This window comes from Epargyreus clarus, unplaced genomic scaffold (genome assembly GCF_041222505.1).
Source record: "Epargyreus clarus isolate Ecla_fem2 unplaced genomic scaffold, WU_Ecla_fem_2.2 ptg000016l, whole genome shotgun sequence".
Taxonomy (NCBI): domain Eukaryota; kingdom Metazoa; phylum Arthropoda; class Insecta; order Lepidoptera; family Hesperiidae; genus Epargyreus; species Epargyreus clarus.
Genome location: NW_027332224.1, coordinates 7,250,286 through 7,277,549, shown reverse-complemented (window position 1 = coordinate 7,277,549; position 27,264 = coordinate 7,250,286). Strand labels below are relative to the sequence as shown.

General features: G+C 36.3%; 1 protein-coding gene across 10 annotated transcripts in view; it reads right to left on the bottom strand.

Annotated features, from left to right (window-relative positions):
* Positions 1–583: 583 nt before the first annotated feature.
* Positions 584–27,264, bottom strand: part of LOC140748782 (uncharacterized) — a 67,477-nt gene continuing 40,796 nt past the window's right edge. For 9 of the 10 annotated variants that reach the window (XM_073081662.1, XM_073081667.1, XM_073081671.1 and 6 more), the window contains 7 exons: positions 21,232–21,285; positions 10,181–10,314; positions 7,920–8,141; positions 6,039–6,172; positions 4,838–5,017; positions 4,317–4,391; positions 584–3,931 (listed from right to left, as the gene is read on the bottom strand). In XM_073081662.1, coding sequence (XP_072937763.1) covers positions 1,279–3,931; positions 4,317–4,391; positions 4,838–5,017; positions 6,039–6,172; positions 7,920–8,141; positions 10,181–10,314; positions 21,232–21,274 — 3,441 coding nt within the window. In that variant the 5' untranslated portion in view covers positions 21,275–21,285 and the 3' untranslated portion in view covers positions 584–1,278. The remainder of the gene's footprint in view (positions 3,932–4,316; positions 4,392–4,837; positions 5,018–6,038; positions 6,173–7,919; positions 8,142–10,180; positions 10,315–21,231; positions 21,286–27,264) is intronic. The other variant, XM_073081672.1, reaches the window with a different exon arrangement.

The window sequence follows — 27,264 nt, the reverse complement described above, 5'->3', positions numbered from 1 at the left end:
TAGTTTTTTAATTAATTTTTACAGGTATTTTATAAAATTATTCCTACTAATATAATTACAATTCCGTTTATAGTTCACCAATTCAGTACATTTGTGCCGCCGAACAAAGTTTTATATACAAATAAAAAGCTTTTTAATATAACAACAAATACAACCAACAAAACTTTTATAAAAAAGTTGCAAAGAAAAATAAAAAGGAGGAGATTCTTAAATCTTAAGTCAGATGACTTAATTTAAGTAACGAATATATTTTTTTAACTTTTTAATATTTTATTCATATAATAATTTAAGTAAAGAAATATAAAATATGTTTTTTTTATTTTCTAATTCATAAAACATTTACAAAAACCATTCAAAATCGATCTTATGTGAAGACGAATATTATTTGTCTTCTTTATGTTTTGAATCAAGAAGCTCCTTCTTTTCCAAAAAAACTTTCAAAAGTATGAATAAATTTCGTAAATCAATATTTTTAACAATGTTCACAATTTATTCTTAATGTGAAATATAATAAAATTTAGTGAATCATTTTAATAATTTTCATAATTTGTTCAGTAAAATAAATTTATTTCTTACAAAACTGGAGATTTTAAACATTTTTTATAAAAAACTTTATTTACAAAAAACTTTATCCGACATCACTTGACGAGGTAACCTTTGAAAAATATTTATATAAAAACTGTTTGTCCTAACTTAAGGTAACTTAGAGTATTATACTTATGTTCTAAACAGCTTGGCAGTGTTCGAAAACTAAAATCTCTTAAATATTTATTACAAATTTAGTTTTTATGACTAATAATACGTCCTACATGTCTGGGTTCCGTGCGTGATTGTATTATTAATATTTTTAAAGATCAGTGATAATAAAAAAACTTGATTTTGGCGTCAATAAAAAACAGCTTTAAAATAAATAGAGTTATAAAAAGTTTTAGAAAAAAATATCAACAGTTAAAAAAAAATATATTAAAAAAGTTTAAAATAAACTTTTAGGTTTTTATATAAAAACATCTTAATATTTTTTTAAAATGAAAATATTGCTTTAAAAGTTAATTTCCGATAAATTTGATTTAATTAGGTTGAATAGATACGTAAAAAAAATTGGCCTACATACAAATAATAATTAAAATTGAAATGAAAAAATCGCTTTATACGAGTAACCCCCCTCTTACAACGCAAACTTCACTAATATTCCAAATTTTACAATACTTTAGACAAGACAACCAATCCGCACAGAACCCGTTAAGTCGACCAATCTCTCAAAGGTTACCTATCATCTATCTAGAAAAAATCCCCAATCCTGTACAAGAGCTGTCTCGTCGGCCTCACCGCTTTCTCCTCCTGGTACACCCGTTGTGGCTGTAGATAATACGACGATGGCGTCCGGAGACTGACTCCTGAGATCTGAGGGCGCTTCCTCACCTGATAGTTCGCTACATCCGACGCTGCGAATGCTGGATCATTTACATTACTTCTAAATCTTGTGAACGCGTAATCTCTGTCAGCTGGGATTGAGAAACCAGCTGGTACTCGTAAATTCTGAGGAATCGGCGCTAACGCTTCGTTTAGCGTTACATCGTAGTCATTTTCGATTGAATCCGCTAAGTTTTGCTTTATGGAGATATTGTCTGGTATTAGCGGCTTTCCCGTCGCTGTATAAGGTTTTGATATCTCGGGGTCTATTTTGTATGTTGTTTGTGGGTTCGTGTACGGAGTTTGGGTTGGTATCGTTGCTAGGTATGGTTTTAAGTAATCTCCGGGTGATAATGTCGATTCGAGTTGAACTTTTATAGCTTCGTAGTTATCATTGAAGTTGCGTAACACTTTGTTTGCTAGCGATTTAGCTTTCTGTTCTGTTGTTGGTTCTAGTGTTGTTGTTTCTCTGACCTCTGTTGTTGTCTCTTTTTTGTTGTTGACGTATTCCGGGTCGTCTTCGTCGTAATATTCATATTCTTCTTCATGTTTGAGTTCCTCTGCTGGTGTTGTTGTTGGTTTCTCTGTCGCGACTGTTGTTGTTATCCGCTCTGTTGTTGGTGGTTCTGGTGTAGTCGTTGTAGTAGTGGTTGTTGTTCTTGTGGTCGGGGCTTCTGTTGTTGTGGTTGTTGTAGTTGTCGTTGTCGTGGTCGTGGTGGAAGTGGTGGTGGGTTTATGGGTGGTGCTCGGTGGTACGCTTAGATTTTTTCCAGCTACAGGCTGCAGTCCTCTAGGCAGGTACGGGCTGCCACCCCTAGACGGTAAAAAAGGCCTCTTCAGTACTTTTACATTAGGCCTTAAGTCCTTAATTTTGCTTGTTATATCTTCTTCATTTTTTCTGAGGGGTCTCTCGTCTTCAAATTTTCTGATTGGCCTATCTTCTTCTACTTTTCTGATTGGCCTATCATCTTCAATCTTTCTGATTGGTTTTTCGTCCTCGAATTTCCTGATTGGCCTATCGTCCTCAACCTTTCTGATTGGTCTTTCGTCTTCAAATTTCCTGGTAGGTCTTTCTTCTTCAATTTTTCTGATTGGTCTATCATCTCCAACTTTTCTGATTGATCTGTCATCTTCAACCTTTCTGATTGGTCTATCTTCTTCAGTTTTCCTGATAGGTTTCTCAGTGGGTTTCTCTCTCTCGTCATCATAGTAGTAATCTTCAACGATCTTCGCTTTCACAGGATTATCGTCCTTAGCGCGGCTATAAGTGTGTTTTTGCTGTTTCGCAACCGGCTCATCATAGTATTCCTCTTCGTAGTCTACTGGTCTTTTGGGCTTCTTCGCTTTATACGCAGCTGGGCTGTAATGTGGTCTCGTGGGTTTAAATTTTTCTTTTTCCACCGGCTCAGTCCTCGGCTTCTGCTGCACTGTACTTGTCTTTCCAGACGGCGCCGGTCTACTCAAATCCTCGTCCTCATACTCGTCGTAATATTCGTCGTCTTTCGGCGACGCTTTCGTCGTAGCGACGGTCACATATTCATACTTATTCTTAATATTAGCTGGAACGGGGCGTTTTATTTTAGGCGGCATACGTGGTTTGCTGAAAATGCCGTGGCCATTTGGCTTGACTAATGGCAGGCCTTCAGGTGCTGTTGGTGCCTGTCTTTTCTCCTCTGGAGCTCTATCATCCCCTTCAAAGTTTCTCTCTGGTTTTAAAGACGGCCTATCATCTCTCCCTCTGTAGGGTCTATCCTCCCTGTTATATAACCTTCGACCTTCACTTGGTTGAAAGCGTTCTCTTAAAGGGCTTTCTCTAGGTTTGTCAGTAACAGGTTCATCTCTTAATGGCCGTCTTTCATCTCTTGGTCGGATCTCATCTCTGGCAGCATCATCACGGGGTCTAACGTCGTCTCTGTGTCTAGATTCATCTCTTGGACGTTTGTCATCACGACCCCTACCTTCATCTCTAGATCTTATTTCGTCTCTGGGCCTCATTTCATCTCTAGGCCTTATTTCATCTCTGGGCCTGATTTCATCTCTAGGCCTTATTTCATCTCTGGGCCTTATTTCATCTCTAGGCCGAATTTCATCTCTAGGTCGAATTTCATCTCTAGGTCGAATTTCATCTCTAGGTCTTATTTCATCCCTAGGCCTTATCTCATCTCTAGGCCTAATCTCATCTCTAGGTCTTATCTCATCTCTATCTCTGGGTCTAACTTCATCTCTAGGCCTGACATCATCTGTCGGTCTGGCATCATCTCTATTCCTCCCTTCATCCCTAGGTCTAGGTCGCTTCTGGTCTCTTAGCCCTCCTCGGGGTCTATCCTCATCATCTCTATATCTGTCTTCATCATCTTCTCTAGGTCTGGGTCTTCTACCTCCCTTGTAAGGTCTTCGCTCATCATCATCGTAAGGGCGTCTGTAGTCAGGCCTCTTTGCAGGTCTAGCCCTATCGTAGGGTCTCCTGTCTTCATAATCTTCTTCTAACTCCTCGTCACGGGGTCTTGAGCGACCTTCGTATCTGAAATTTTTAAATATCTTATTAATGTGTCTGAAAGTTATTTTTTAGGGTTTTGTTGATGTTGGTAGAGTCCTTTGTGGATTGATTGGTATTATTTCTATTTCTGTCTAATAACAGTAGTGTTAAGCGCTGCTGTGTTCTGGTTTGAAGGTTGTGGTAATGGAGACATAAGTTTTCGAAGCGTTCCAGCTTAGTCCTCAGAGGTAGCGGCGCATCTGTGGCCGCTCTCAGGCAGTAATCTAATCCTATCTGGGGTTGATTACAGATGTCCATGGGCATAGTAGCCACTTACGATTAGGTGGACTGCATGTTCGTCTGCAACTCCTGTATTATATAAAAAAGAAAATAGTCATCTATCAACTCAGTCAGTAATCTATGAACTAACCTGTCATCATAATCATCGTGAGGCCTCCTCTTGCCCGGACGACCTTGTCCTCGAGGCCTGCTCCTCCTGCCACCCCTGGAAATTATATTTACAGCATAAATTACTACAGTAATTGCTGTTTGATACAATAAGATTGTATAAAGGGTACCGAGCATTTTTGTAGCGGAATTGGTGAAATTAAAAAGTCCGCCATTTTGAAAAAACAAAAACTGTATGTATGTAACAAAAACTGTATGCCAGTGTTTTTGTCATTTTCGATTGTAATTATTTTAGATCATTTGCAATTATTAATAAACAATGTATCTAACTTTTGCCAAAATTAGTAGAAATAAAAAAAAGATTAAAGTACGTACATAAATGACGATGACGATCTTTGGTAGGCAAACCATTGTATAGATTGAATATTAATAATTACTACTATAAAACTAGTTTTTTTTTTTTGCATAAGCGACGTTTTTAAATAGAATAGCGATCCATGTAGGAAGATAAAATTTTAAATGCCCTTTTCGATTCAATCTTACCTCTCTTCATAATCATAATCATCTCTCGGATAGTAATAATCATCATCATAATAATCATATCTAGGGTGAGGCCTCCGTCGTCCCGGGCGGGGAGGCCTGGCCGTGGTCGTGGTTGTGGTGGTCGTGGTCGGCGGTGGCGGTGGCGGCTCTGTGCTGGCCGCTTTGTAGAGGGCTTCGTTTCTGGAATTATTGAATGAAAATATTAAAAAATGAATAATGAAAGATGAAAAATGAAAAAGATGAAAAAATTAAAGTCGGCGCTCATATTAGACACGCTGTTTACATCGTTATCCAACTAAATATATTGAGCGCCGACTTCACAAATATGTACTAAACCAACATTTATTTCAATTATTTTTTACTTTGAGTGACATAGAAGTCGGTTGTATTTTTTGTTAAAAAAAAATATTTATTAAACACATCAGCTTATGCGCTCGAATAGCACAAACAAGTTGTTTGAAATATGTATTTATTTATACAAGGTAATCTTGGATTTTTTTAACTAATTTTACGTTGATAACGTAACAATAGGACTTAACTTTTTTAGGGACTAATAAACCCTATTACTTGACTGTAAATTTGGAAATACATGCTCACAAAAAACATTGAAAAAGGTAAGAAAGAAATACGTGTTATAATTACTTCACAGCGACAACAGATGGCGCTGTACACATATAAACAAACTATTCACACAAGTTTCTGCAGTGCGTCACTAGATGGCGTTGTCTACATCAAAATAAATGTAACACATACCTATTAAAGTAGTTTGGCGAATTTAAACAAATTATTTATAAAACTTTCTTCAGTACGTCACCAGATGGCGTTGTCTACATCAAATCAAATTGATTTGTGAAATGCTTAATTTACATATTTTATCAATACAATACTATGAATTTGGCATCACTGACGTACAAAATTATTATATTAAGTATAATTATTATTTAAATACAAAATATTACACACAAATATCATCTTATATAAAATTCTCATGTCAAAATGTTAGTTACCGTACTCCTTCGAAACGGCTTTACCGATTTTCACCAAATTTTATATGCATATTCAGTAGGTCTGAGAATCGGCTACTATCTATTTTTCATAACCCTAAGTGATAAGGGTTGTTGACCCTTAACATTTTTTCCGGTCAGCTAGTAATTTATAAAGTTGAATAGATTATATAATGTCAAACAAATGTAACACATACCTACTAAAGTAGTTTGGCGAATTCTTGCAGTCCACTTCGGACACGAAGTGGCAGATGAAGGTCTTCTGGTCGAACGCGGTGTAGTTGGCGCAGAGGAAGTCGTACCTGGTGCCGAAGAGGCAATGGTGGTAGACCTGGAAAAAACACATACGTTTTGTGTAAAAACTAGTTTTTTTTTTTATAATATAAGAGTAGCAGACGAGCATGCAGTCCACCTGATGGTAGGTGGCTACTGCCGCCCATGGACATCTGTAATCAACCCCAGATACGATTAGATATTCCTACCTGAGGTCGGCCACAGATGCTACCCCTGAGGACTAAGCTGGAACGCCTCAGAAAAGTCTGTCTCCTTTACCACACCCTTCAAACCGGTACACAGCAGCGCCGAACACTGCTGTTATTAGGTAGAAATAGGTGTGGCGATGGTGCCGCCGAAGTCGAACCACAAAGGGTTCTACCACCTTCAAAAATATAACAAGTTCAAATAATATAACATACTAACATACATAAAACTGTAAATTCGTACCCTCAACTTTGCTAAAGATCATCACTTGATCAAATGCATAGTTTACAATTCAATCCTTACTAATATCGAATAAATAATCGATGTTTTGGGTCCAAGAGATCGTTTCTCCGATTAATCGATCTTAGATCGCCATCCCTAGTTCCCGTCGGATTTCCGGGATATAAACTATCCTATGTCCTTTCTCTGGTCTCAGATTATCTTTGTACAAAATTTCATTAAAATCGGTTCAGTGGTTTGGGCGTGAAGAAGAGACAACCAGACAGACAGACAGACATAGTTACTTTCGGATTTATAATATTAGTAAGGATTAGGCAAACGGGATTAAAAACAAATACTTTTTTGTGTGAATATTTTGTACCATGAGAGTAAATGTATTGGTGTAACAACGAAACGGATATTGTAACGCTTTAACGGTTACGTTGGAGCGTTATGAGTATCGTTAGCTATTTCATAGATATAATACTAATACGACATGTTATGAAATGACGTGATGTGTATCAATCTTTTCGTGATATTTTTTGGTTTGAAATATTTTCAAATTTATACAAACGACCAAGCAGTTCTGATGGTAAATGGCTACTGACTTTTGACCATCTGTAATCTAGCTAGGTTTTGAATTACCTAGTGTCGACCCCAGCGGTGCTACTCCTGTGGGCTAAGGAGCACCTTGTTCAAGTGTGTCTCTAACCACACCAGTACCCTTAGTATGAGTTTTTACGTTTTTACAAAAATGACTGTTTTTGTATTTGTTTAGGTATTTCCCATACATTTCCAATCAGTTCTAATACAGTCCGCTAGGGGCGCTGATTGGAAATGTATGGGCAAATACGTAAACAAATACCAAAACAGTCATTTTCAATCAGTTCTGATACAGTCCGCTGGGGGCGCTGATTGGAAATGTATGGGCAAATACGTAAACAAATACCAAAACAGTCATTTTCAATCAGTTCTGATACAGTCCGCTAGGGGGAGCTGATTGGAAATGTATGGGCAAATACGTAAACAAATACCAAAACAGTCATTTTTGTAAAACGTACCTCATACTAAGGGTACAGGACATATTAGTGCAAGGCTTGTGTGGTGGATAATTGCATTAATCACTCTGAAAGGAGACCAACGTCCTTGTCAAGATATCCTTGATCAAAGGTTTCCTTTTTATTTATTTTCTCTCATAAGGTACATTCACACATATATTATTAGTCTGCCAAACTGTGTAACAGTTTGTCGGCAGTGTTCCCGTGGATAGGGATAGTTGTACACCTTAAAAGATATAAATATATGTATACCACAAACCACTACTTGTTAACGCATTAAAAATGATACAATACATAAAATATGTATGGTTGCCGACATACCTGACACTTATGAGGAACCGACGCGTAGAACCCGTCATGCAGGCCGTCACACTTGAAGTCCATGGTCTCCGGCGGTGGAACGGCCTCGTAGAACGGGTATTCGGACAGGTTGTACCCGTTGAGCTCCCGGGGCAAGTTGGGGTCGTAGATATAGTCGATTTGTGGGATGCCCGTCAGTTTGCTCGTCACGTTTGATTCAGCGCCCTCTGCTGTGGGTTCCATCTGGAATTTAAATAAAGGATTATTTAATTTTTGGCCACCTCATTTTCATTGTACAGTATATCAAAAGACGAAAAATCTGTAGAATTTAAGGAAAATACACATAAGTTTGAAGGTGGTAGAACCCTTTGTGGTTCGACTCCGGCGGCACCACCGCCACACCTATTTCTGCCTAATAACAGCAGTGTTAAGCGCTGCTGTGTTCTGGTTTGAAGGGTGTGGTAAGGGAGACAGACTTTCACTGAGGCGTTCCAGCTTAGTCCTCAGCGGTAGCGGCGCATCTGTGGCCAACCTCAGGTAGGAATATCTTATCCTATCTGGGGTTGATTACAGATGTCCATGGGCGGCAGTAGCCACTTACCATCAGGTGGACTGTATGCTCCCTTGCTACTCCTATATTATAAAAAAAAAACTTAAAGAAAAGGACACACACATACAGACATTCTTACACTTGCTCCCAACCAAGTCACACACTCTCTCACACACACAAACATACTCCACGCTCATAAAGTTAAAACCAATCGTGCGAGCCACCTAAGGAAATGACCACCGGCGCACCTTCAATTAAATTTTAATACCGATATGTTCAACACTCATTTCCTATTTCGTTCATATTTACATCATTTCCGACAATTTTAAATCGTATTATTTTTTACGCTGTTTGTACGATTTTTTTTTAATCAGTACGGTTTAAATACATTTGTACCATTGACCAGTTAAGTGGTCAGTGCATTCAAAGACCATATTAATCTATACTAATATTATAAAGAGGAAAACTTTGTTTGTTTGATTGTAATGAATAGACTCAAAAACTACTGGACCGATTTTAAAAATTCTTTCACCATTCGAAAGCTACATTATCCACGAGTAAGATAGGCTATATTTTATATGAAATATATTTCATAAATAGATTTTGAGGCGGTACGAAGTTTGCCGGGTCAGCTAGTTCTTTAATATAGCAGCAGTAGAAAACGAGTACTGTCCACTTGATGGTAAGGAGCCACTATCGCTTATGGACATCTGTAACTAACTCCTGTACAGCAGGGGATGCTGATCATAGACCTGAAGCCGATCATTGAAGAGTTGTAACAAACTTCTACCAATTCGAAATAGAAAAGTATGATGGATTAGGTACTATTTTTCTATAATACTAGCTGACTCGGCAAACGTTGTGTTGATAAATAAAAAAATGTTAAGGATGAACAACCCTTATCATTTGGGGGTATGAAAAATAGATAGTAGCTGATTCTCAGACCAACTGAATATACATATAAAATTTAGTGAAAATCGGCAAAACCGTTTCGAAGGAGTACGGTAACTAACATTGTGCCACGAGAATCTAAATATATACAATTCAAAGGTGACTGACTGACATAGTGATCTGTCAACGCACAGCCCAAACCACTGGACGGATCGGGCTGAAATTTGGCATGCAGGTAGATGTTATGACGTAGGCTTGCGCTAAGAAAGGATTTTGATCAATTCTACCCCCAAGGGGATAAAATAGGGGATGAAAATATTACTTCGTAACGCGAGCGAAGCCGCGGGCAAGAGCTGGTTTTATATATAAGATTACACTAGCAGAGGAGCATTTGTCCACCTGATGACTACTGCCACTCATGGACACCTGTAATCCCCACATAAGACGAGATTCCCACTGGAGGTTGGCGCCGCTGCCCCTGGACTAAGCTGGAACGCCTCGGAAAAGTATGTCTCCCTTACCACACCCTTCAAACACACAGCAGCGCTTAACACTGCTGTTATTAGGCAGAAATAGGTGCGGTGTTGAACCCTCAAACCACAAAGGGTTCTACCTTCAAAAGTTTTTGAGAGACCCATGCTCAGTACTAGGGTTATTAACATACTTTTCCGAGGCGTTCCAGCTTAGTCCTCAGGGGTAGCGGCGCATCTGTGGCCGACCTCAGGTAGGAATATCTAATCCTATCTGGGGTTGATTACAGATGTCCATGGGCGGCAGCCACTTACCATCAGGTGGACTGCATGCTCGTCTGCTACTCCTACATTGACAACAAAAACCTTACCTGAGCTTCCTCATCAGGTCCTGTGGGTATGTCTTCTGGTGCTGCTGTGGTGGTGGTGGTCTTCGAGAAGATGAGGGATGTGGCTCGCACAGCTGACGCTGAGGGGATGGTGGACAGCACGGCCAGGGTTAGACCTGCAAACAGGAGAAAAGAGATCATTGACCTAAAATGTTTGTTAATGGTACAATAGAAAATGATAGGAAAAGGGAAGTTGCTACAATTTTCCATTTAAAGGGATTCTGGATACTAAAACTTGACTTAAATTAGTAGCCTTCATGTGTGAGGCTTTACCACACCCTTCAAGCCAGAACACAGTATACACTGCTATTATGTCGTCAATTAGAAAAATAAAATTATCATTAACTAGCTGACCCGGCAAACTTTGTACCGCCTCAAAATCTATTTATCAAATATATTTCATATAAAATATAGCCTATGTTACTCGTGGATGTAGCTTTCAAATGGTGAAAGAATTTTTAAAATCGGTCCAGTAGTTTTTGAGTCTATTCATTACAATCAAACAAACAAACAAACAAAGTTTTCCTCTTTATTATATTATATAGTATAGATTATACAAGTGGTAGTCTCGGGTTACAAATTCGACTCAAACAAGGGTACAGTACCCTACTATGAGTTTTTACGTTTTGACAAAAATGGCTGCTTTTGGTATTTGTTTACGTATTTCCCATATATTTCCAATCAGTTCTGATTCAATTATTATTTATTTCAATTATTGTTAATTATTTATTTATTTATTTACTCAAAACTTACATGTAACATTACAGGCCAACCTAATGCGTTAGTGTAGTGAAAAAAATATTGATAATTATATTAAATATTAATTGTTAATAAATGCAAATTACATCCAAAATTCAAATTGGTCAAAAATTCCTTAAACATCAAATATATGAAATTAAATAATATTGCAAGAATAATAATAATGTAAAAGTCCATTAAAATGTCAAATTTACAATAACATAATAAATAATAACACATAAATTAATACACATAAAAATACATGTCAAGGAAAGTAATAAATTAATAAGAACATGATATTCATTCAACTACATTAATTAATGAAACCTTACTTGAACGGTGAAAATAAATATCATGAGACCAGCGCCCAGCAGTTGGAAAGTAAAGGGCTAATCCATAGTAAAGATACTTCGCCGCCTTGAAATTGAATGAAGCCACAAACGGCTTATTTGTAAGTTAGTTTTTTGAATTCTTGACAAATAAAAACATTTTTAGAGAAAATTTACGAATAAATAACTAATACTGCGTAATTTAAATCATACATAAATAATTATTTCATATATTTTAGGGACATTTTAGCACGGAGTCGTGGCAAAACTTTTTTACGCAACTATTTCAATTCTCAAAACTGGGTAATTTTCTTGTTAGGAGTGAGTAATCTTTACTAATCTATGGGCTAATCTGACCATTCAATTGAGGTCGGGAGGAGGTAATAGTGCCTATACACAAATAAAAATGTAAAATAGTGTCGATGCCACTTTTTCAGGCAGAAATAGGCCCTTCACCAAACGTTTCGCTAGAAAATTATAGATTGTCAAATGTGAGCAATATACCAAATATGTTTGAGAACCATTGGCCGAGAATAGAACCTTGATTTGATTATTCGTTATTCAAAGAATGTCTTGAATAACACTTGGGTATTTTGCAAAAAGTTGAGGAAAACCACAATAAAAACCTTACATACTTTATTACACACACATACACATCTACACACACATGCACTCACAAATGCATGCACATGCACACACATACAAAAATCGTGACAAAACTTTATAATGTTAATTGGAATCTCTGTATATAAAAAATCAGTTTTCGTATGTTTGTAACCGCAAAGCTCGAAAATTTGACAATGGATTGATTTGAAATTTGTACACATCACCACATATTTATATAAGATTGTTTCATCATCATCATCATCACCCATTACAGTCCCACTGCTGGGCACGGGTCACCTCTAAAAATGAAAAGGATTAGGCCATAGTCCACCGCGCTGGCCAAATGCGTATTGGTAGACTTCACTTACCTTTGATTTTTTTTATAAATCTCTCAGGTATGCAAGTTTCCTCACGATGTTTTCCTTTACCGTTTTAGCAAGTGATAATTAATTTCTAATACGCACATAATTTCGAAAAATCAGAGGTGCGTGCCTGGGATTTGAACCTCGGACCCCTCGCTCGAGAGGCCGAGTTTCTTAACCACTAGGCTATCAATGCTTTTGAGAACGTTTTTATATAAGTTTTTTATAATATAAGAGTATCAGATAAGCATGCAGTTGACCTGATGGTAAGTGGCTCCTGCCACCCATGAATTTCTGTAATCAACAGAGGAGTAGCAGACGAGCATGCAGGCCAAGTGATGGTAAGTGGCTACCACAGCCCATGGACATCTGTAATCAACCCCAGATAGAATTAGATATTCCTACCTGAGGCGAGCCACAGATGCGCCGCTACCCATGAGGACTGAGCTGGAACGCCACGGAAAAGTATGTCTCCTTTAGCACACCCTTCAAAACGGAACACAGCAGCGCCTAACACTGCAGTTATTAGGCAGAAATAGGTGTGGCGGTGGTGCCGCCGGAGTCGAATCCCAAAGGTTTAAAGGGTTATAAGGGAAACTTATTTACCCGATGCCTTCCAGCTTAGTCCTCTGAAGTAGCAAGGTAGCAGCTCATCTATAGTCGAACTCACGTAGGACTCATCTTATCTGGAGTTGATGACAAATGTCCATGGGCGGCATTAGGCACTTACCACCAGATGGACACTATGTTCGTCTGCTACTTCTATATTATAAAAAATACTTACATACACACACACATACATACATACACACACACCCACATACACACATACACACATACATAGAAATACTTAACGGTGATCCCACGGGGAACAACGAAGGCAGACAAGAGAGGCGGTTTTTTAGTCGGTACAGGTCGCTACCAGGCCAAGTCCGACATACGTGGTCCAAAACATGTAGAGAAAGACTTTTCCGAGGCATTCCAGCTTAGTCCTCAGTGGTAGCGGCGCATCTGTGGCCGACCTTAGGTAGGAATATCTAATCCTATCTGGGGTTTATTACAGATGTCCATGGGCGGCAGTAGCCACTTATCATCAGGTGGACTGCATGCTCGTCTGCTACTATTATATTATAAAAAAAGACCCTATGATACGTAATAGTATTTTACCCCTCAGAAAAAAATAAAACATACACACACACATACCTATACACATTCGCATAAAAATCCTTTCGCCCTTAAATTTAATACAGTTATTCTAACGGTACAATATGGCAGTACCTAACCATATTATTTACACGATCTCAGTACAATCTCATAATTATTCCGATCCGAACATTCACGAGTGAAGGATAAATGGGACGTTCACTTGTTGACTAGCGCTACCTGCGACTCTGGTTACATACCGATGTTAATATTCAATCTATATTTTGTTTAACAAAGATCGCAATTTGTTAGTTTTGGAATCGCGCATTATTATCTTTGCCTATCAATAATTGCAAATATTGCAATAAAATAATGTCCAGTTTTTTTAGTAATTTTACCAAACGAAGATCGCAATAAGATAATTTATAGTCTCTTTTTAGTATCGCTTGTTATCAATAATCAATCTATCCAAATTTTGCATACCAAAAATAATTTAATAATTTGATAATTACTTGTCTCTTTCTAGTATCGCCTGTTATCATTATTCAATCTAGCATTTTGCCAACCGAAGATCGCAATAAGATAATTTCTAATATCTTTCTATTATCGCCTGTTGTCAATATTCAATCGATCCTTTGCCACCGACGATCGCATTAAGATTTCTAGTCTCTGTCAAGTATCGCCTGTTATAACATTCAATATATTCAAGGCAAAAATAGGTGTGACGATGGTGCCGGGGTCGAACATCAAAAAGTTTAACCTCTAAACTAACTATTAATTAATTAATTGGTAAATTTGTTTTATTACTATTTCGTCTACCATTTATATACATTTCATACAAACAAACATACCGAAATATAATATATATTTATATATTACTAGCTGACCCGGCAAACTTTGTACCGCCTCTCAGAATCTATTTATGAAATATATTTCATATTTACTCACCTTTTAAACCTTCCCTGGGCTTCCACAAATTATTGTAAACTAAAATTAGACAAATAGGTCCAGCCGTTCTCGAGTTTTAGCGAAACTAACGAACAGCAATTGATATTTATATGTATAGACAATGCACTGTTTATTCCCATCTTCAGTTTAAATTAAATATGAAGGCTTCGCGGGTGACCCAAAAACATTTCACGACTAAACGATATGGTGTTATTGTTGGAATCGTTTTTGAGAAAAACCTTCTAAAATAGCTTTGATTTAATAGTAAACGATCAATTACTAGAATATATAAAAGCAGTGATAGCCTAGTGGTTACGAAACTCGGCCTCTCAATCGAGGGGTCCGAGGTTCAAATCCCAGGCACGTCTGATTTTTCAAAGTTATGTGCGTATTAGAAATTAATTATCACTTGCTAAACGGTGAAGGAAAACATCGCGAGGAATCTTGCATACCTGTAAGATTTATAAAAAAAAATCTCAAAGGTATGTGAAGTCTACCAATACGCACTTGGCCAGCGCGGTGGACTACTGCCTAATCCTTCTCATTCTGTGAGGAGACCCGTGACCAGCAGTGGGACAGTAATGAGTTGATGATGATGATGATAGTAATGATGAATAACAAACGTTAGATTTGATACTAAAATGACGGTCAAATTTTCGAAGAAAAAGTAATTGGCCAAGTGCAAGTCGAACTTGCAACGGAGGGTTCCGTACCTCCAAAATTACCACTTTTTTTTTTAATTTTAGTTTTTTTTCGCTAATCCTTATAGATTCGGATTATTGAAGGCCCATTTGAAAAATTCACTGTGTATACCTGTAGCTATTCGCCTCTAATTTGTGTATGTACTTTCATATTCGTACTTATTCGTCTATATTCGGCCAGTATATAATAAATAAATGTTGTATAAAGGTGCAAAGTTGTATCAAAGTGCATAAATAACACTAATGAAACCAAGTCTCGATATTTGAACAATATTTGACCAAACATTCGCTTAAAATTAGGTTAAACGTATAAAAAATAACCTTTGACCGTTTGAAGAGGACAACTAGTATTTAATATAGCTATAAATGACTTTATAATGTATTTTTGATTCATCTCAAGATGTCTTATAAGTCAAGGACCTGTCTAAATGCCATATGTGCGATATGCAAATAATTATACCATTTGCAAAGTTCATAAACTTTGAAAAACTTTACTAAAAACCTGATAATGTTGACTCAATCTAAATATGCTCATTATTTTTAGGGTTCCGTACCCAAAGGGTAAAAACGGAAAGCTATTAAAGCCTCCGCTGTCCGTCCGTCAGACCGTCTGTCACAGGGCTCTATCTCTGGAACCGTAATAAATAGACATTTGAAATTTTCACTGAATATGTATAGTGGTAGTCGCCGTAATCCTCACTAATATTATAAATCCGAAAGTAACTCTGTCTGTCCGTCTGTCTGGTTGTCTCTTTTTCACGCCCAAACCACTGAACCGATTTTAATGAAATTCTGTACAAATATAGTCTGAGACCCGAGAAAGGACATAGGATAGTTTTTATTCCGGAAATCCCACGGGAACTAGGGATGGCGATCTAAGATCGATTAATCGGTGAATCGATGTTTTGGACCCAAAACATCGATTATTTTATCGATATTAGTAAGGATTGAATCGTAAACTATGCATTTGATCAAGTGATGATCTTTAGCAAAGTTGAAGGTACGAATTTTCAGTTTTATGTATGTTAGTATGTTATATTATTTTCTTTTAAACGCGGGCGAAGCCGCGGGCAAAAACTAGTAAAATACTAAAAATAAAAATAAAATCTTCTAAATAAATGGGGCCAAGCAAAAAACCGCTATTTTTCAGCGTCTTTCGCTGTTGAACTATTGAACCGTAATAGGTAGACAGTTCAAATTTTCACATTTGGTAGTACGGAACCCTGTGTGTGAGTTCGACTCGCACTTGGCATTTTATTATTATAATTTCACACGTGTGTGAAGCATGACCGGAAATTTTTTGACCTTATTGACTATTAGAGTTATATAACTTCTTTATAAAGATAATTATATAATACTTAAATAATAAGATTATATTATATAGAGGACTATATATATATATATATATATCAATATGTCTTATATTATATATCAATATGCCACCAACTAAAATAAATTTGAAGATGGCATCTGTCGAAAATTGGTCGTACCAACTCTGAAACCTTCGGGGGCTCATGCAAAACTCTGCTAAAGATCATCACATGATCAAATGCATGGTTTACGATTCTATAAAGGATATATAGACGACCCGCTGGGCGGAGCGTCACCATACTGGTCTGACGCGCAGTGGGTCCCGGGTTCGATCCCCGGCCAGACAGAAATCTAAATGATTTACGTTTCTGTTTCTGGGTTTGGGTGTTTGTGTATTTGTCTATGTGTGTCCATGGCACCCACGACTGGGAATCCTTTTTCTTTTTTTTTTGTTTACGAGGGGGAAACCTTCAAAAGGTACCCGGCGCCGTGGGAGCGACGCAGGGTTATGTGGGATTTTTACCGCACTAAAACCCCCCCGGTGGCCGTCCTCGACGCTGCGTAGAGGGCTCCGGGATCTCCAAAGGAACGCAACCGGAGTCCTCTTAGCGCGTTGCCCCGTCGGGCTCTGCCCAGGTGAGCTTGACGCTCGCCACACCGTCTGGTGCGTACGACGGTATGCGACCATACATACCGTCGTCCTTCCCGGGGTCGCTTACCGGGCGGTTCGAGCTATCCACTCTTGCCGCCCGCAACCCAGGAAGCCCCCTTTTTTGCCCCTTACGACAGGCAGGGGATACCGTAGCCCTATTCTGGTCCCGAAACTACAGGGACAGGGTTTGTGTATTTGTCTATGTGTGTGTCCATGGCACCCACGACTGGGAATCCTAGTGTGGGGCTGTGAGTGTAGAAAGCGTATTTTATAGACAAACATTCATTTATATTAGTGAATCTTATTTAGTTTAAAAGCTTTTAGAGTCACTTAAAATGTGCAATTTATTTTATTAATATGAGTAAACCAGAACCAATGATACAGCTTGACCTCGGCTTTGTTCTCGTCGCCTTATATTTGGGAGGTCAATTTAAATGGTTATTTGTTATGCTATTTCTAATAATATCTATTACTAGCTGACCCGGCAAACGTTGTGTTGCCATATGAAAAAAATCTAACATTGAGCGGTATAAAAATAATGAAATGACTGAAATGGCAATAAAAATTAGGGGTTATAAAAAGGCAAAAATTTATGACTGTACGTATTTTTTAATGCCACATCATAAAAAAATATAAGCAAAACAATTGTTCAAAAATTTAAAAAATAATGTTAAGGGTAAAGGTTAAAAACCCTTATCACTTAGGGGTATGAAAAATATATAGTAGCCGATTCTCAGACCCACTGAATATGCATATAAAATTTGGTGAAAATCGGTAAAGCCGTTTCGGAGAAGTACGGTAACTAACATTGTGACACGAGAATTTTATATACGAGTACAAGACTAGCTGACCCGGCAAACGTTGTGTTGCCATATAAATAAAAAATGTCAAGGGTGAACAACCCTTATCACTTAGGGGTATGAAAAATTGATAGTAGCCGATTCTTAGACCTACTGAATATGCAAATAAAATTTGGTGAAAATCGGTAAAGCCGTTTTGGAGGAGCACGGTAACTAACATTGTGACACGAGAATTTTATATATAAGATTACATCAAAGCTCGTATTTCATAAAAATAAGGACATATCATCTATGTTTATGGTTATTTTATGGAAATATATTTATACGATTTTTATTACTATGACATACAATACTAGAATACTAGATAAACCGGTAAAATGAATTATCAATAACAGAATAATAAATCAGACTAATTATGTACGATTTTCTTTTGTTATCGCTATTATTATATAATAAGCTAAAAGTAAAATAAGCTAAAAGTAGGTTTGTATGTTGAAAGGTCAAACGCTTCTTCATATTATTTACCGGTTTTTAAATAGTATTATTTTGTTCAATATAATTCTTTTTGACACTTTTTCTATAATTGCTTTAACTTTGGTGTCTTTCATATTTTAGTTGTAATTTTACTTTAAAGTTTAAGTTCATATAGGTAGGTTACATGGTTAAAATTGTTTTAGTGAAAATTCAGTACTTATATTCTAAGTATTAGTTTTTGTCCGCGGCTTCGTCCGCGTTTAAAAGAAAATAATATGACATAGATAAAACATACATAAAACTGAAAATTCGTACCTTCATTGGAAGGAAATTGGCACCATCTGGCGAAAACTTGTCGTACCAACTTTGAAACCTTCGTGGGCTCATGGACAACAACTTTGCTAAAGATCATCTCTTGATCAAATGCATAGTTTAGGATTCAATCCTTACTAATATCGATTAAAATAATCGACTTTTTGGCCCAAAAGATCGATTCTCCGATTAATTGATCTTAGATAGCCATCCCTAGTTCCCGTGGGATTTCTGGGATAAAAACAATCCTATGTCCTTTCTCGGGTCTCAGACTATCTTTTTACAAAATTTCATTAAAATCGGTTCTGTGGTTAAGGCGTGAAGATGAAACAAACAGACAGACAGACAGAGTTACTTTCGGATTTATAATATTAGTAAGGATAAGTCGCTATGTTGTTTAATTATAATTCCGCTTATTAATTAAGAAGGATGTTTTAAATTGGAAATGTTAAATTCTATTATGAATATAAAGGATTATTATTGAATAATTTCTGAATTAGCGATAGCTTAATGTGATATTTAATAGTTAGGAAAATAATCTAAAATTATAAATGTAATCTAATATGATTTCTTTAAATAAAATAAAAATAATGATTTTTATTAAGACTCCTGACAAAAAAATAAACGCAGACGAAACCACGGTAAAAACATAGTTAATCATAAATACATAATGAAAAACGTGTTTTTCATAATAAGTAGGTATGTTATGTAAATACTTTGTAAAGGTCTTCGCATTTAAATATCTTTTTATGCATAATCTGGCAGATGGCCGCCAAATGGATTGAGATTTTCCATGTTATATCCATAGATTAGTAAAGATTACTCACTCCTAACAAGAACCTAACAAGTTCTGACAATTGAAATTGTCACTGTCATCCATTTTCGTGTTTGAAAAACATTAAAAAATAGTTTTTAGATCATTTACGAATGAAATGATGTTTTTCTCCGCACTTTTGCTTCGATTTCTTGTTTTTGCACCACTTAACTGCGCATATCGGCATTGTTCCGTGTAAATTACATCATGACAGCCATTAAATGGGAGACAGAATTGTCAGCCGTATAAGCCATTTAATGGCTTCCTTCGATTACAAGGCGGTGAGATATCTATACTTATCTATGGTTATATCATCAACCTATTACTGTCCCACTGCTGGGCATAGGTCTTTTAGAATGACAAGTATTCAGACATTTGGCTGAATGGTGCACAAGAGGGAATTAATAGATTTCATACACCTTTTCTCAAAGAAAGAAATCATTTTTTTGTTACATTTTCTCTTAGATTTAAAACAAATTATATTAAATAATTATCGCCTGAAAATTTTCAGTAATGTCTATAAATTTAAGGTTTATAATTTTTCCTAAAAAATATTTTATAAAACCTTCTGCTTATTAGTTTATTACATTTGATTTCAAAATAAAAGTCTGATTTTACACTACTTTGTAGGGTCTAATTTTGTAAATTTGTAATATTGATAAGTATTTTACAATAAGATTAAGTAAAGTAGGTATATAATAAATCCTTTGAAAACAGACCGACGTGTTGAATCCTTAATAAAATGTTATAGATTGAATCGAAAAACAAGAAATACTTAGAAAAAAGTCGGTTAGTACAAATAATTTGACATTGTGCCAAGTTCTAACGACCACAACTGGTGACCACTCAACCTTGAATCCTAAACAAAATACAAAAATGTTATGTATTTACTTAAGAATCGAAATTTAAAAATGGATATAAATCCAAGAGAAAACAAAATGACACATGCGAGTCGAACTCGCAAACTGAGGGTTCCGTACCAAATCATTCTGTTTTATGTTGTAATGACAATAATATATTTTATTTTTTTATTTTAAGTATTTGTTATAGCAGCCGTAAAAGTAAATGAATTGTGAAAATTTGAACTGTCTACCTATTACGGTTTAATAGATAAAGAAAAACACTAAAAAAATAGCAGTTTTTGTATGGCAGATCCCACTTATTTTCAATTTTTTTTTAGTATTTGCTTTCATACCTACATACTCTGTAAAAAATCAAGTGTTTATCTATTACGGTTCAAGTCATAGAGCCCTGTGACAGACGGACAGACATTAGAGGCTTAGAAATAGAGTTCAGTTTTATGCTCTTTGAGTACGGAACCCTAAAAACGAGCGGAACCTTAGTAATAAGGTTCTGTTTATACCCTTTAGCAACGGAACCCTAAAAAGGCTTATTTTAATAACTTCGAAATAAGTTAAAACCACTTAAATAAGTTAAAACAAATATTTTGACACTGTCCTAGCAATGACCACACAACTGGTGTCATGACGGTCAAATACCACGACCTTCACTCAAATGCCGATTGAAAATAGATTTTTAGAAGTTTTTCCTTATTTGTAATCAGTGGGTTTTGATATTTGCTTATACCTATCTTATATATAAAATTCTCGTGTCACAATGTTAGTTACCGTACTCTTCCGAAACGGCTTTACAGATTTTCACCAAATTTTATATGCATATTCAGTAGATCTGAGAATTGGCTACTATCTATTTTTCATACCCCTAAGTGATAAGGGTTGTTCACCCTTAACATTTTTTTATTTATATATAAGGGTTAGTTTATTTATAAGGGTTCTACCACCTCCTGAAATCTGATTACATTTGAAAAAGTAGAAATACTTACAAAAAACGCCACACCCCAGCCATCTGTGCCGTGACCGCTTCATAACTGTGTTAACTGAAACAATACAAAAATACAATAAATACTTGAACAAAACCTTTATATAATAAACACAAAACACATCTGGAACATGGCGAACTAAATACTTTTACCTTATGTTTTACCCTTGCAAATAAATATATTTGAATTTGATATTTTTCTTTAAATATAGTCTGTCACTCCCACAATTTAGAGGAATCCAACGACACCTCATATGTTAATCCGTCAAGCCGTTTGGGCTACAAGAAGTACCAAAAAATACATCCGAAAAATATCCCCCCGTCTAGCATAGCAGCGTAATAAAATGGAAAAATCCATCTGGAATTTCAAAATGATTTTAGTTATGCTTAACTTAAGTGTATAGGATATTTTTTTATTTATATAATATAAGAGTAGCAGACGAGCATGCAGTCCACCTGATGGTAAGTGGCTATTGCCGCCCATGGACATCTGTAATTAAACCCCAGATAGGATTAGATATTCCTAACTGAGGCCGCGCACAGATGCGCCGCTACCCCTGAGGACTAAGCTGGAATGCCTCGGAAGTCTGGCTCCCTTACCACACCCTTTAAAACGGAACACAGCAGCGCCTGACACTGCTGTTATTAGGTAGAAATAGGTGTAGCGGTGGTGCCGCCGGAGTCGAACAAAGGGTTCTACCACCTTCCTAGGATATATTTTTGTCTGTGTATTCGTAATAAAATACTGAATCTATTTCTATGCGACTTGCACATAACGATTAAAAAATATACTGTGCGTACTATATTCTACTTTTAATTTCGAAAATCATCATCATCAACCCATTATTGTCCCACTGCTGGGCACGGGTCTCCCCTCATAATGAGAATTAGGCCATAGTCCACCGCTTTGGCCAAGTGAAAATTTACCAATTCTACCGAAGTCTACCGACTTCACATACCTTTGAAAACACTTATAGATTTCTCAGGTTTCCTCACGATGTTTTTCCCATAGCAAGGGATCATTAATTTATTCATTATTTTGTAATAAAAATAATTGAAAAATCAGAGATGCATGCCTGGGATTTGAACCTCGAACCGGCCGAGTTGCCATTTCGAAAATACCTACGAGGTTAGCAATGCAGTAAACAAAATTCCTTTGGAAACAGGCTTGTAGGGTCGGTCACCTTGCACAGACAAACCGACCTTGCGGACTGCTTTTACTATTACTATATACATACAATGTACATAGTTTACGAGATATGTGGACAGGAACATCAGTGTAGAATCTAAACATTAATTAATTTATTATTATATGGCCATAGATTAGTAAAGATACTTCGCCGCCTTGAAATTGAATGAAGCCACAAACGGCTTATTTTAGTAAGTTCTTTTTTTGAATTCTTGACAAATAAAAACATTTTTAGAGATAATTTACGAATAAATAACTAATACTGCGTAATTTACGTGATAAATAAATACTTATTTCAAATATTTTAGGGACATTTTAGCACGGAGACGTGACAAAACTTTTTACGCAACTATTTCATTTCTCAAAACTGGGTACATTTTCTTGTTAGGAGTGAGTAATCTTTACTTATCTATGTATATGGCTCGAAAACACATTCAAAAATGCCCAAGTGCAAGTCAAACTCTACGCTACGGATCTTTAAAAAAATCTATTACTTTTGTGTAATAATCGATTTTTAAAATGATAACGATTGATCGTTTAAAAATCGAGTATTTTTAATTAATCGATTATTTTCGATTTTTGCGCTACCCTGCCTTAATACAACTTCAAATTAGAAAGAAAATGTCATGCGTTTTTTTTTGCCATTTAATTTTAAATAGGTATTATTAAAAATGTTTTTTTTTATCCCGATTCTTATTGCCTTTAAATTCATAATTCAGTTTCATAAATCGATTATTTCAGAAAAAAAACATTTTTTATAATCGATTTATTTCGAGAAAAAAAACGATTATTTATTAATCGATTTTTCGTTCTCACATCACTATTAGCTGCTTCAAACAACATCAGTGTATGTACTTCCCATTCATTCGCGAATACACTGTTTTATAACAATTGTGAGTTACTGTTACCTTGCATTGTTGCACGGAAAGGAAATTGAATTGGTTATAAACGGCTCCACTGCGGAGTGGATTTGAAATACAGAAAATTGTTCTTGATTTTTTTTACCCGACTGCCAAGGAAGGGTTATGTTTTTCGCGCGTATCTTGTATGTTTGTCTTTCTTTATTTGATCCGATCTTACAAACGGCTGGATAAATTTCGACAGTTAATGTGTCATTATATTCATCTCAATGACCCGAGTGTCCTTAGATAGGTGTTAGAAAAAAATAATCAAAAGGGCGATTTTTTGGCGCGAAATAGTAACACATTTCAAAAAAAAAGTTAACCGAACATATCGAGTGGGGTATCAAATGAAAGTAAATTAAACGTAGATTATAAAAATATATTTGTATATATATAAAACAGCAAGATGGCTGACTGACTGACTAATTAAATGACTTTTTCATTTTTCAGAAATCAACGTACAGCCAAAACCGCTCAACTTAGAGTTCTGAAATTTTGCACATGGGTTTGCTATATAGCGTAAATAAATACTAAGAATTTTTTTTGGAAATTCCGCCCCTAAGAGGGTAAAATAGGGAAAAACAGTTTTTTTGAAATCCTTAAATTTTGAAGCAACTACTATAAAATTTAGTATTTGGCTTTCTGGATAGGAACAAGGACACACCTATTTATCCCCATCCGAAAAATTAACCTCGTAGAGGGTAAAATAAGGGTAAAAAGTTCATTTAAACAATCGTCAATTTTGAAGCAAACACTATGAAATATTGTATTTGGCTTATTGGATAAAAATAATGAAATTCTATCCATTACGAGGTAAAATAATGAACGGAACTTTGAATTACACAAGTTATATATTTTATGGAGCGTAAATGGTGGATTGTTCTTGCGAAATAGTAACACGTTTTAAAAAAAGTGAACCAAATCTATCGAGTAGGATATCAAAATAAAGGAACTTAAAAGATATTACACATACATTATATAATATATACATATATAAAACACATTGAGATGACTGTCTGGCTAAATGAGTGGTGTTGCTGTGATAAAGATCAACGCAAAGGAAAACCGCTGAACTTTAGAGTGCTCGAAATTTTACTCATAGGTACTCATATAGCGTAAATGAGCACTACGAGGATAAAATAGGATAATATTGCTTGAACATCTTTTGATTTTGAAGCAGATACCTTCAATGAATGAGTATTTGGTTTTCTGGATAAAAATAATAAAACGCCTATTTCACCGTTTTTGGAAATTCTACTTTACCTTTTATAGTGCAGTCGGGTTTTTTGATTTTTTAATTAATTACTTGTTAATATAGAAGTATTAAACGAGAATACTTTCCACTTGGAATGGAATTATAGAAAATTGTCTTTATAAGTTTTTTTTGTATAATTTAAAAATAGGATGAATCCACATGATGGTGGCTACTGCTGCCTATGGACATCTGTAATGAACCCCAGATAAGATTAGATTCCTATCTAAGATCGGCCACATGTGTGCTACCTGAGGACTAAGTTGGAAAGATTCGGAAAAGTATGTCTCCCTTACCACACCCTTCAAACCAGAACACAGCAGCGCTTGACACTGCTGTTATGAGGCATTAGGTGGTAGGACCTTCAAAACTTTCAGTTTCTACATTAGGTTGTAGACGAGTAAGTGAAATTATTACAAAAAAATGCTAAAGATAAGACACGGCACGATATGAAAGTAACGTATCGTGGCATATCATCAACAACCCATTACTGTCCCACTTAGATTAGGCCATAGTCCACCGCGCTGGACAAGTGCGTATTGGTAGACTTCACATACATTTAAGATTTTTTATAAATCTCTCAGGTATGCAGGTTTCCTCACGATGTTCTCCACCGTTTTAGCAAGTGATCATTAATTTCTAATACGCACATAATTACGAAAAATCAGGCGTGCCTGGGAGAACCTCGGACCCCTCGGTCGAGAGGCCGAGTTTCTTAACCACTAGGCTATCACTGCCTAGCTCGTGCTACAATTTAATAACAAAAGTATATTTCTTGATGTCGTTGCACTGTATCACGCGTGGCAATGGACACGCAGTGTGCCAGCTCAGTGCCCACTTTCTCTGCTAATGATTAATAACGCAGTGACGTCATTAACTTCATTATTTGTTATCATTAATGATGATAGGTACTTTGTTGATTATTATTGTAAAGTTAATCTGATAAGTGCTTAAACATTTCTAATGTAGTGTTAGGGTTCTGTAAGTCAATACGAAGAGACGTAGCCCTTGTAATTAGGTTTTGAAGTTCGACATCTGAACCCTTAGTATGAGGTTTTACATTTTTGCAAAAATGACTGTTTTTTGATTTGTTTACGTTTTTCCCATACATTTTCCAATCAGTTATGATACAGTCCGCTAATCCCTGATTGAAAATGTATGGGGAAATACGTAAACAAATACAAAAACAGTATTTTTTGTAAAAACTCATACTAAGGGTACTAAGGGTATTTAATTCCAGATAGGATTTAGACCTGAGATTAGCAATAGGTGCGTTGCTACCTTAAGGGTTGAGGGTGAAGGCCTTATGTTTTTGTCTTAGTACCTTTCAATGTGGTCAAGCTCTTTGCGGTTCGACTCCGGCGGCACCACCGCCACACCTATGTCTGCCTAATAACAGCAGTGTTAAGTGCTAATGTGTTGGAAGGATGTGGTAAGGGAGATATACTTATTTGAGCTGTTCCAACTTAGTCTGGTAGCATCGCATCTGTCGGCGACCTCAGGTAGGAATCTAACCACATCTGGTTGATTACATATGTCCGTGGGCGGCAGTAGCCACTTACCATCAGGTGGACTGCATGCTCGTCTGCTACTCCTATATTATAAATAATTGGCCAAGTGCAAGTCGAACTTTTCATTTTTTTTATTTTTAGTATTTGTTATTATAGCAGCCACTGAAGTAAATGCTTTGTGAACATTTGAACTGTCTACCTATTACGGTTCAATAGATAAAGCGAAAAACGTCGAGAAATAGCGTTTTCTTCTATGGCGACTCCCATTTATTTTCAACTTATTTTTTATTTTTAGTATTTGTTTTTATAGCGGCCTTTATACATACTCTGTAAAAAATTCAAGTGTCTATCCATAGATTAGTAAAGATACTTTGCCGCCTTGAAATTGAATGAAGCCGCAAATGGCTTATTATAGTAAGTTCTTTTTTTGAATTCTTGACAAATAAAAACATTTTTAGAGAAAATTTACGAATAAATAACTAATACTGCGTAATTTACATGATAATTAAATAATTTATAATAATAATTTCAAATACTTTAGGGATATTTTAGCACGGAGACGTGGCAAAACTTTTTTACGCAACTATTTCAATTCTCAAAACTGGGTACATTTTCTTGTTAGGAGTGAGTAATCTTTACTAATCTATGTGTCTATCAATTACGGTTCCGGAGATAGAGCCCTGTGACAGACGGACTGACAGCGAAGTCTTAGTAATAGGGTTCCGTTTTTACACTGTACGGAACCCTAATAAGTCCATATGGCCCTGACCACCTGCCATCAGATGGACTTCATGCTTGTCTGCTTTTTTTTTATAATATAAGAGTAGCAGACGAGCATGCAGTCCACCTGATGGTAAGTGGCTACTGCCGCCCATGGACGACTGTAATCAACCCCAGATAGGATTAGATATTCCTACCTGAGGTCGGCCACAGATGCGCCGCTACCCCTGAGGACTAAGCTGGAACGCCTCGGAAAAGTCTGTCTCCCTTACCACACCCTTCAAACTGGAACACAGCAGCGCCTAACACTGCTGTTATTAGGTAGAAATAGGTGTGGCGGTGGTGCCGCCGGAGTCGAACCACAAAGGGTTCTACCACCTGCTACTCCTAATTATAAAATCGTCGTAATTATTATTATCATGCAGGTGTTAATATCATACACACTTATAATTATCACGGAATC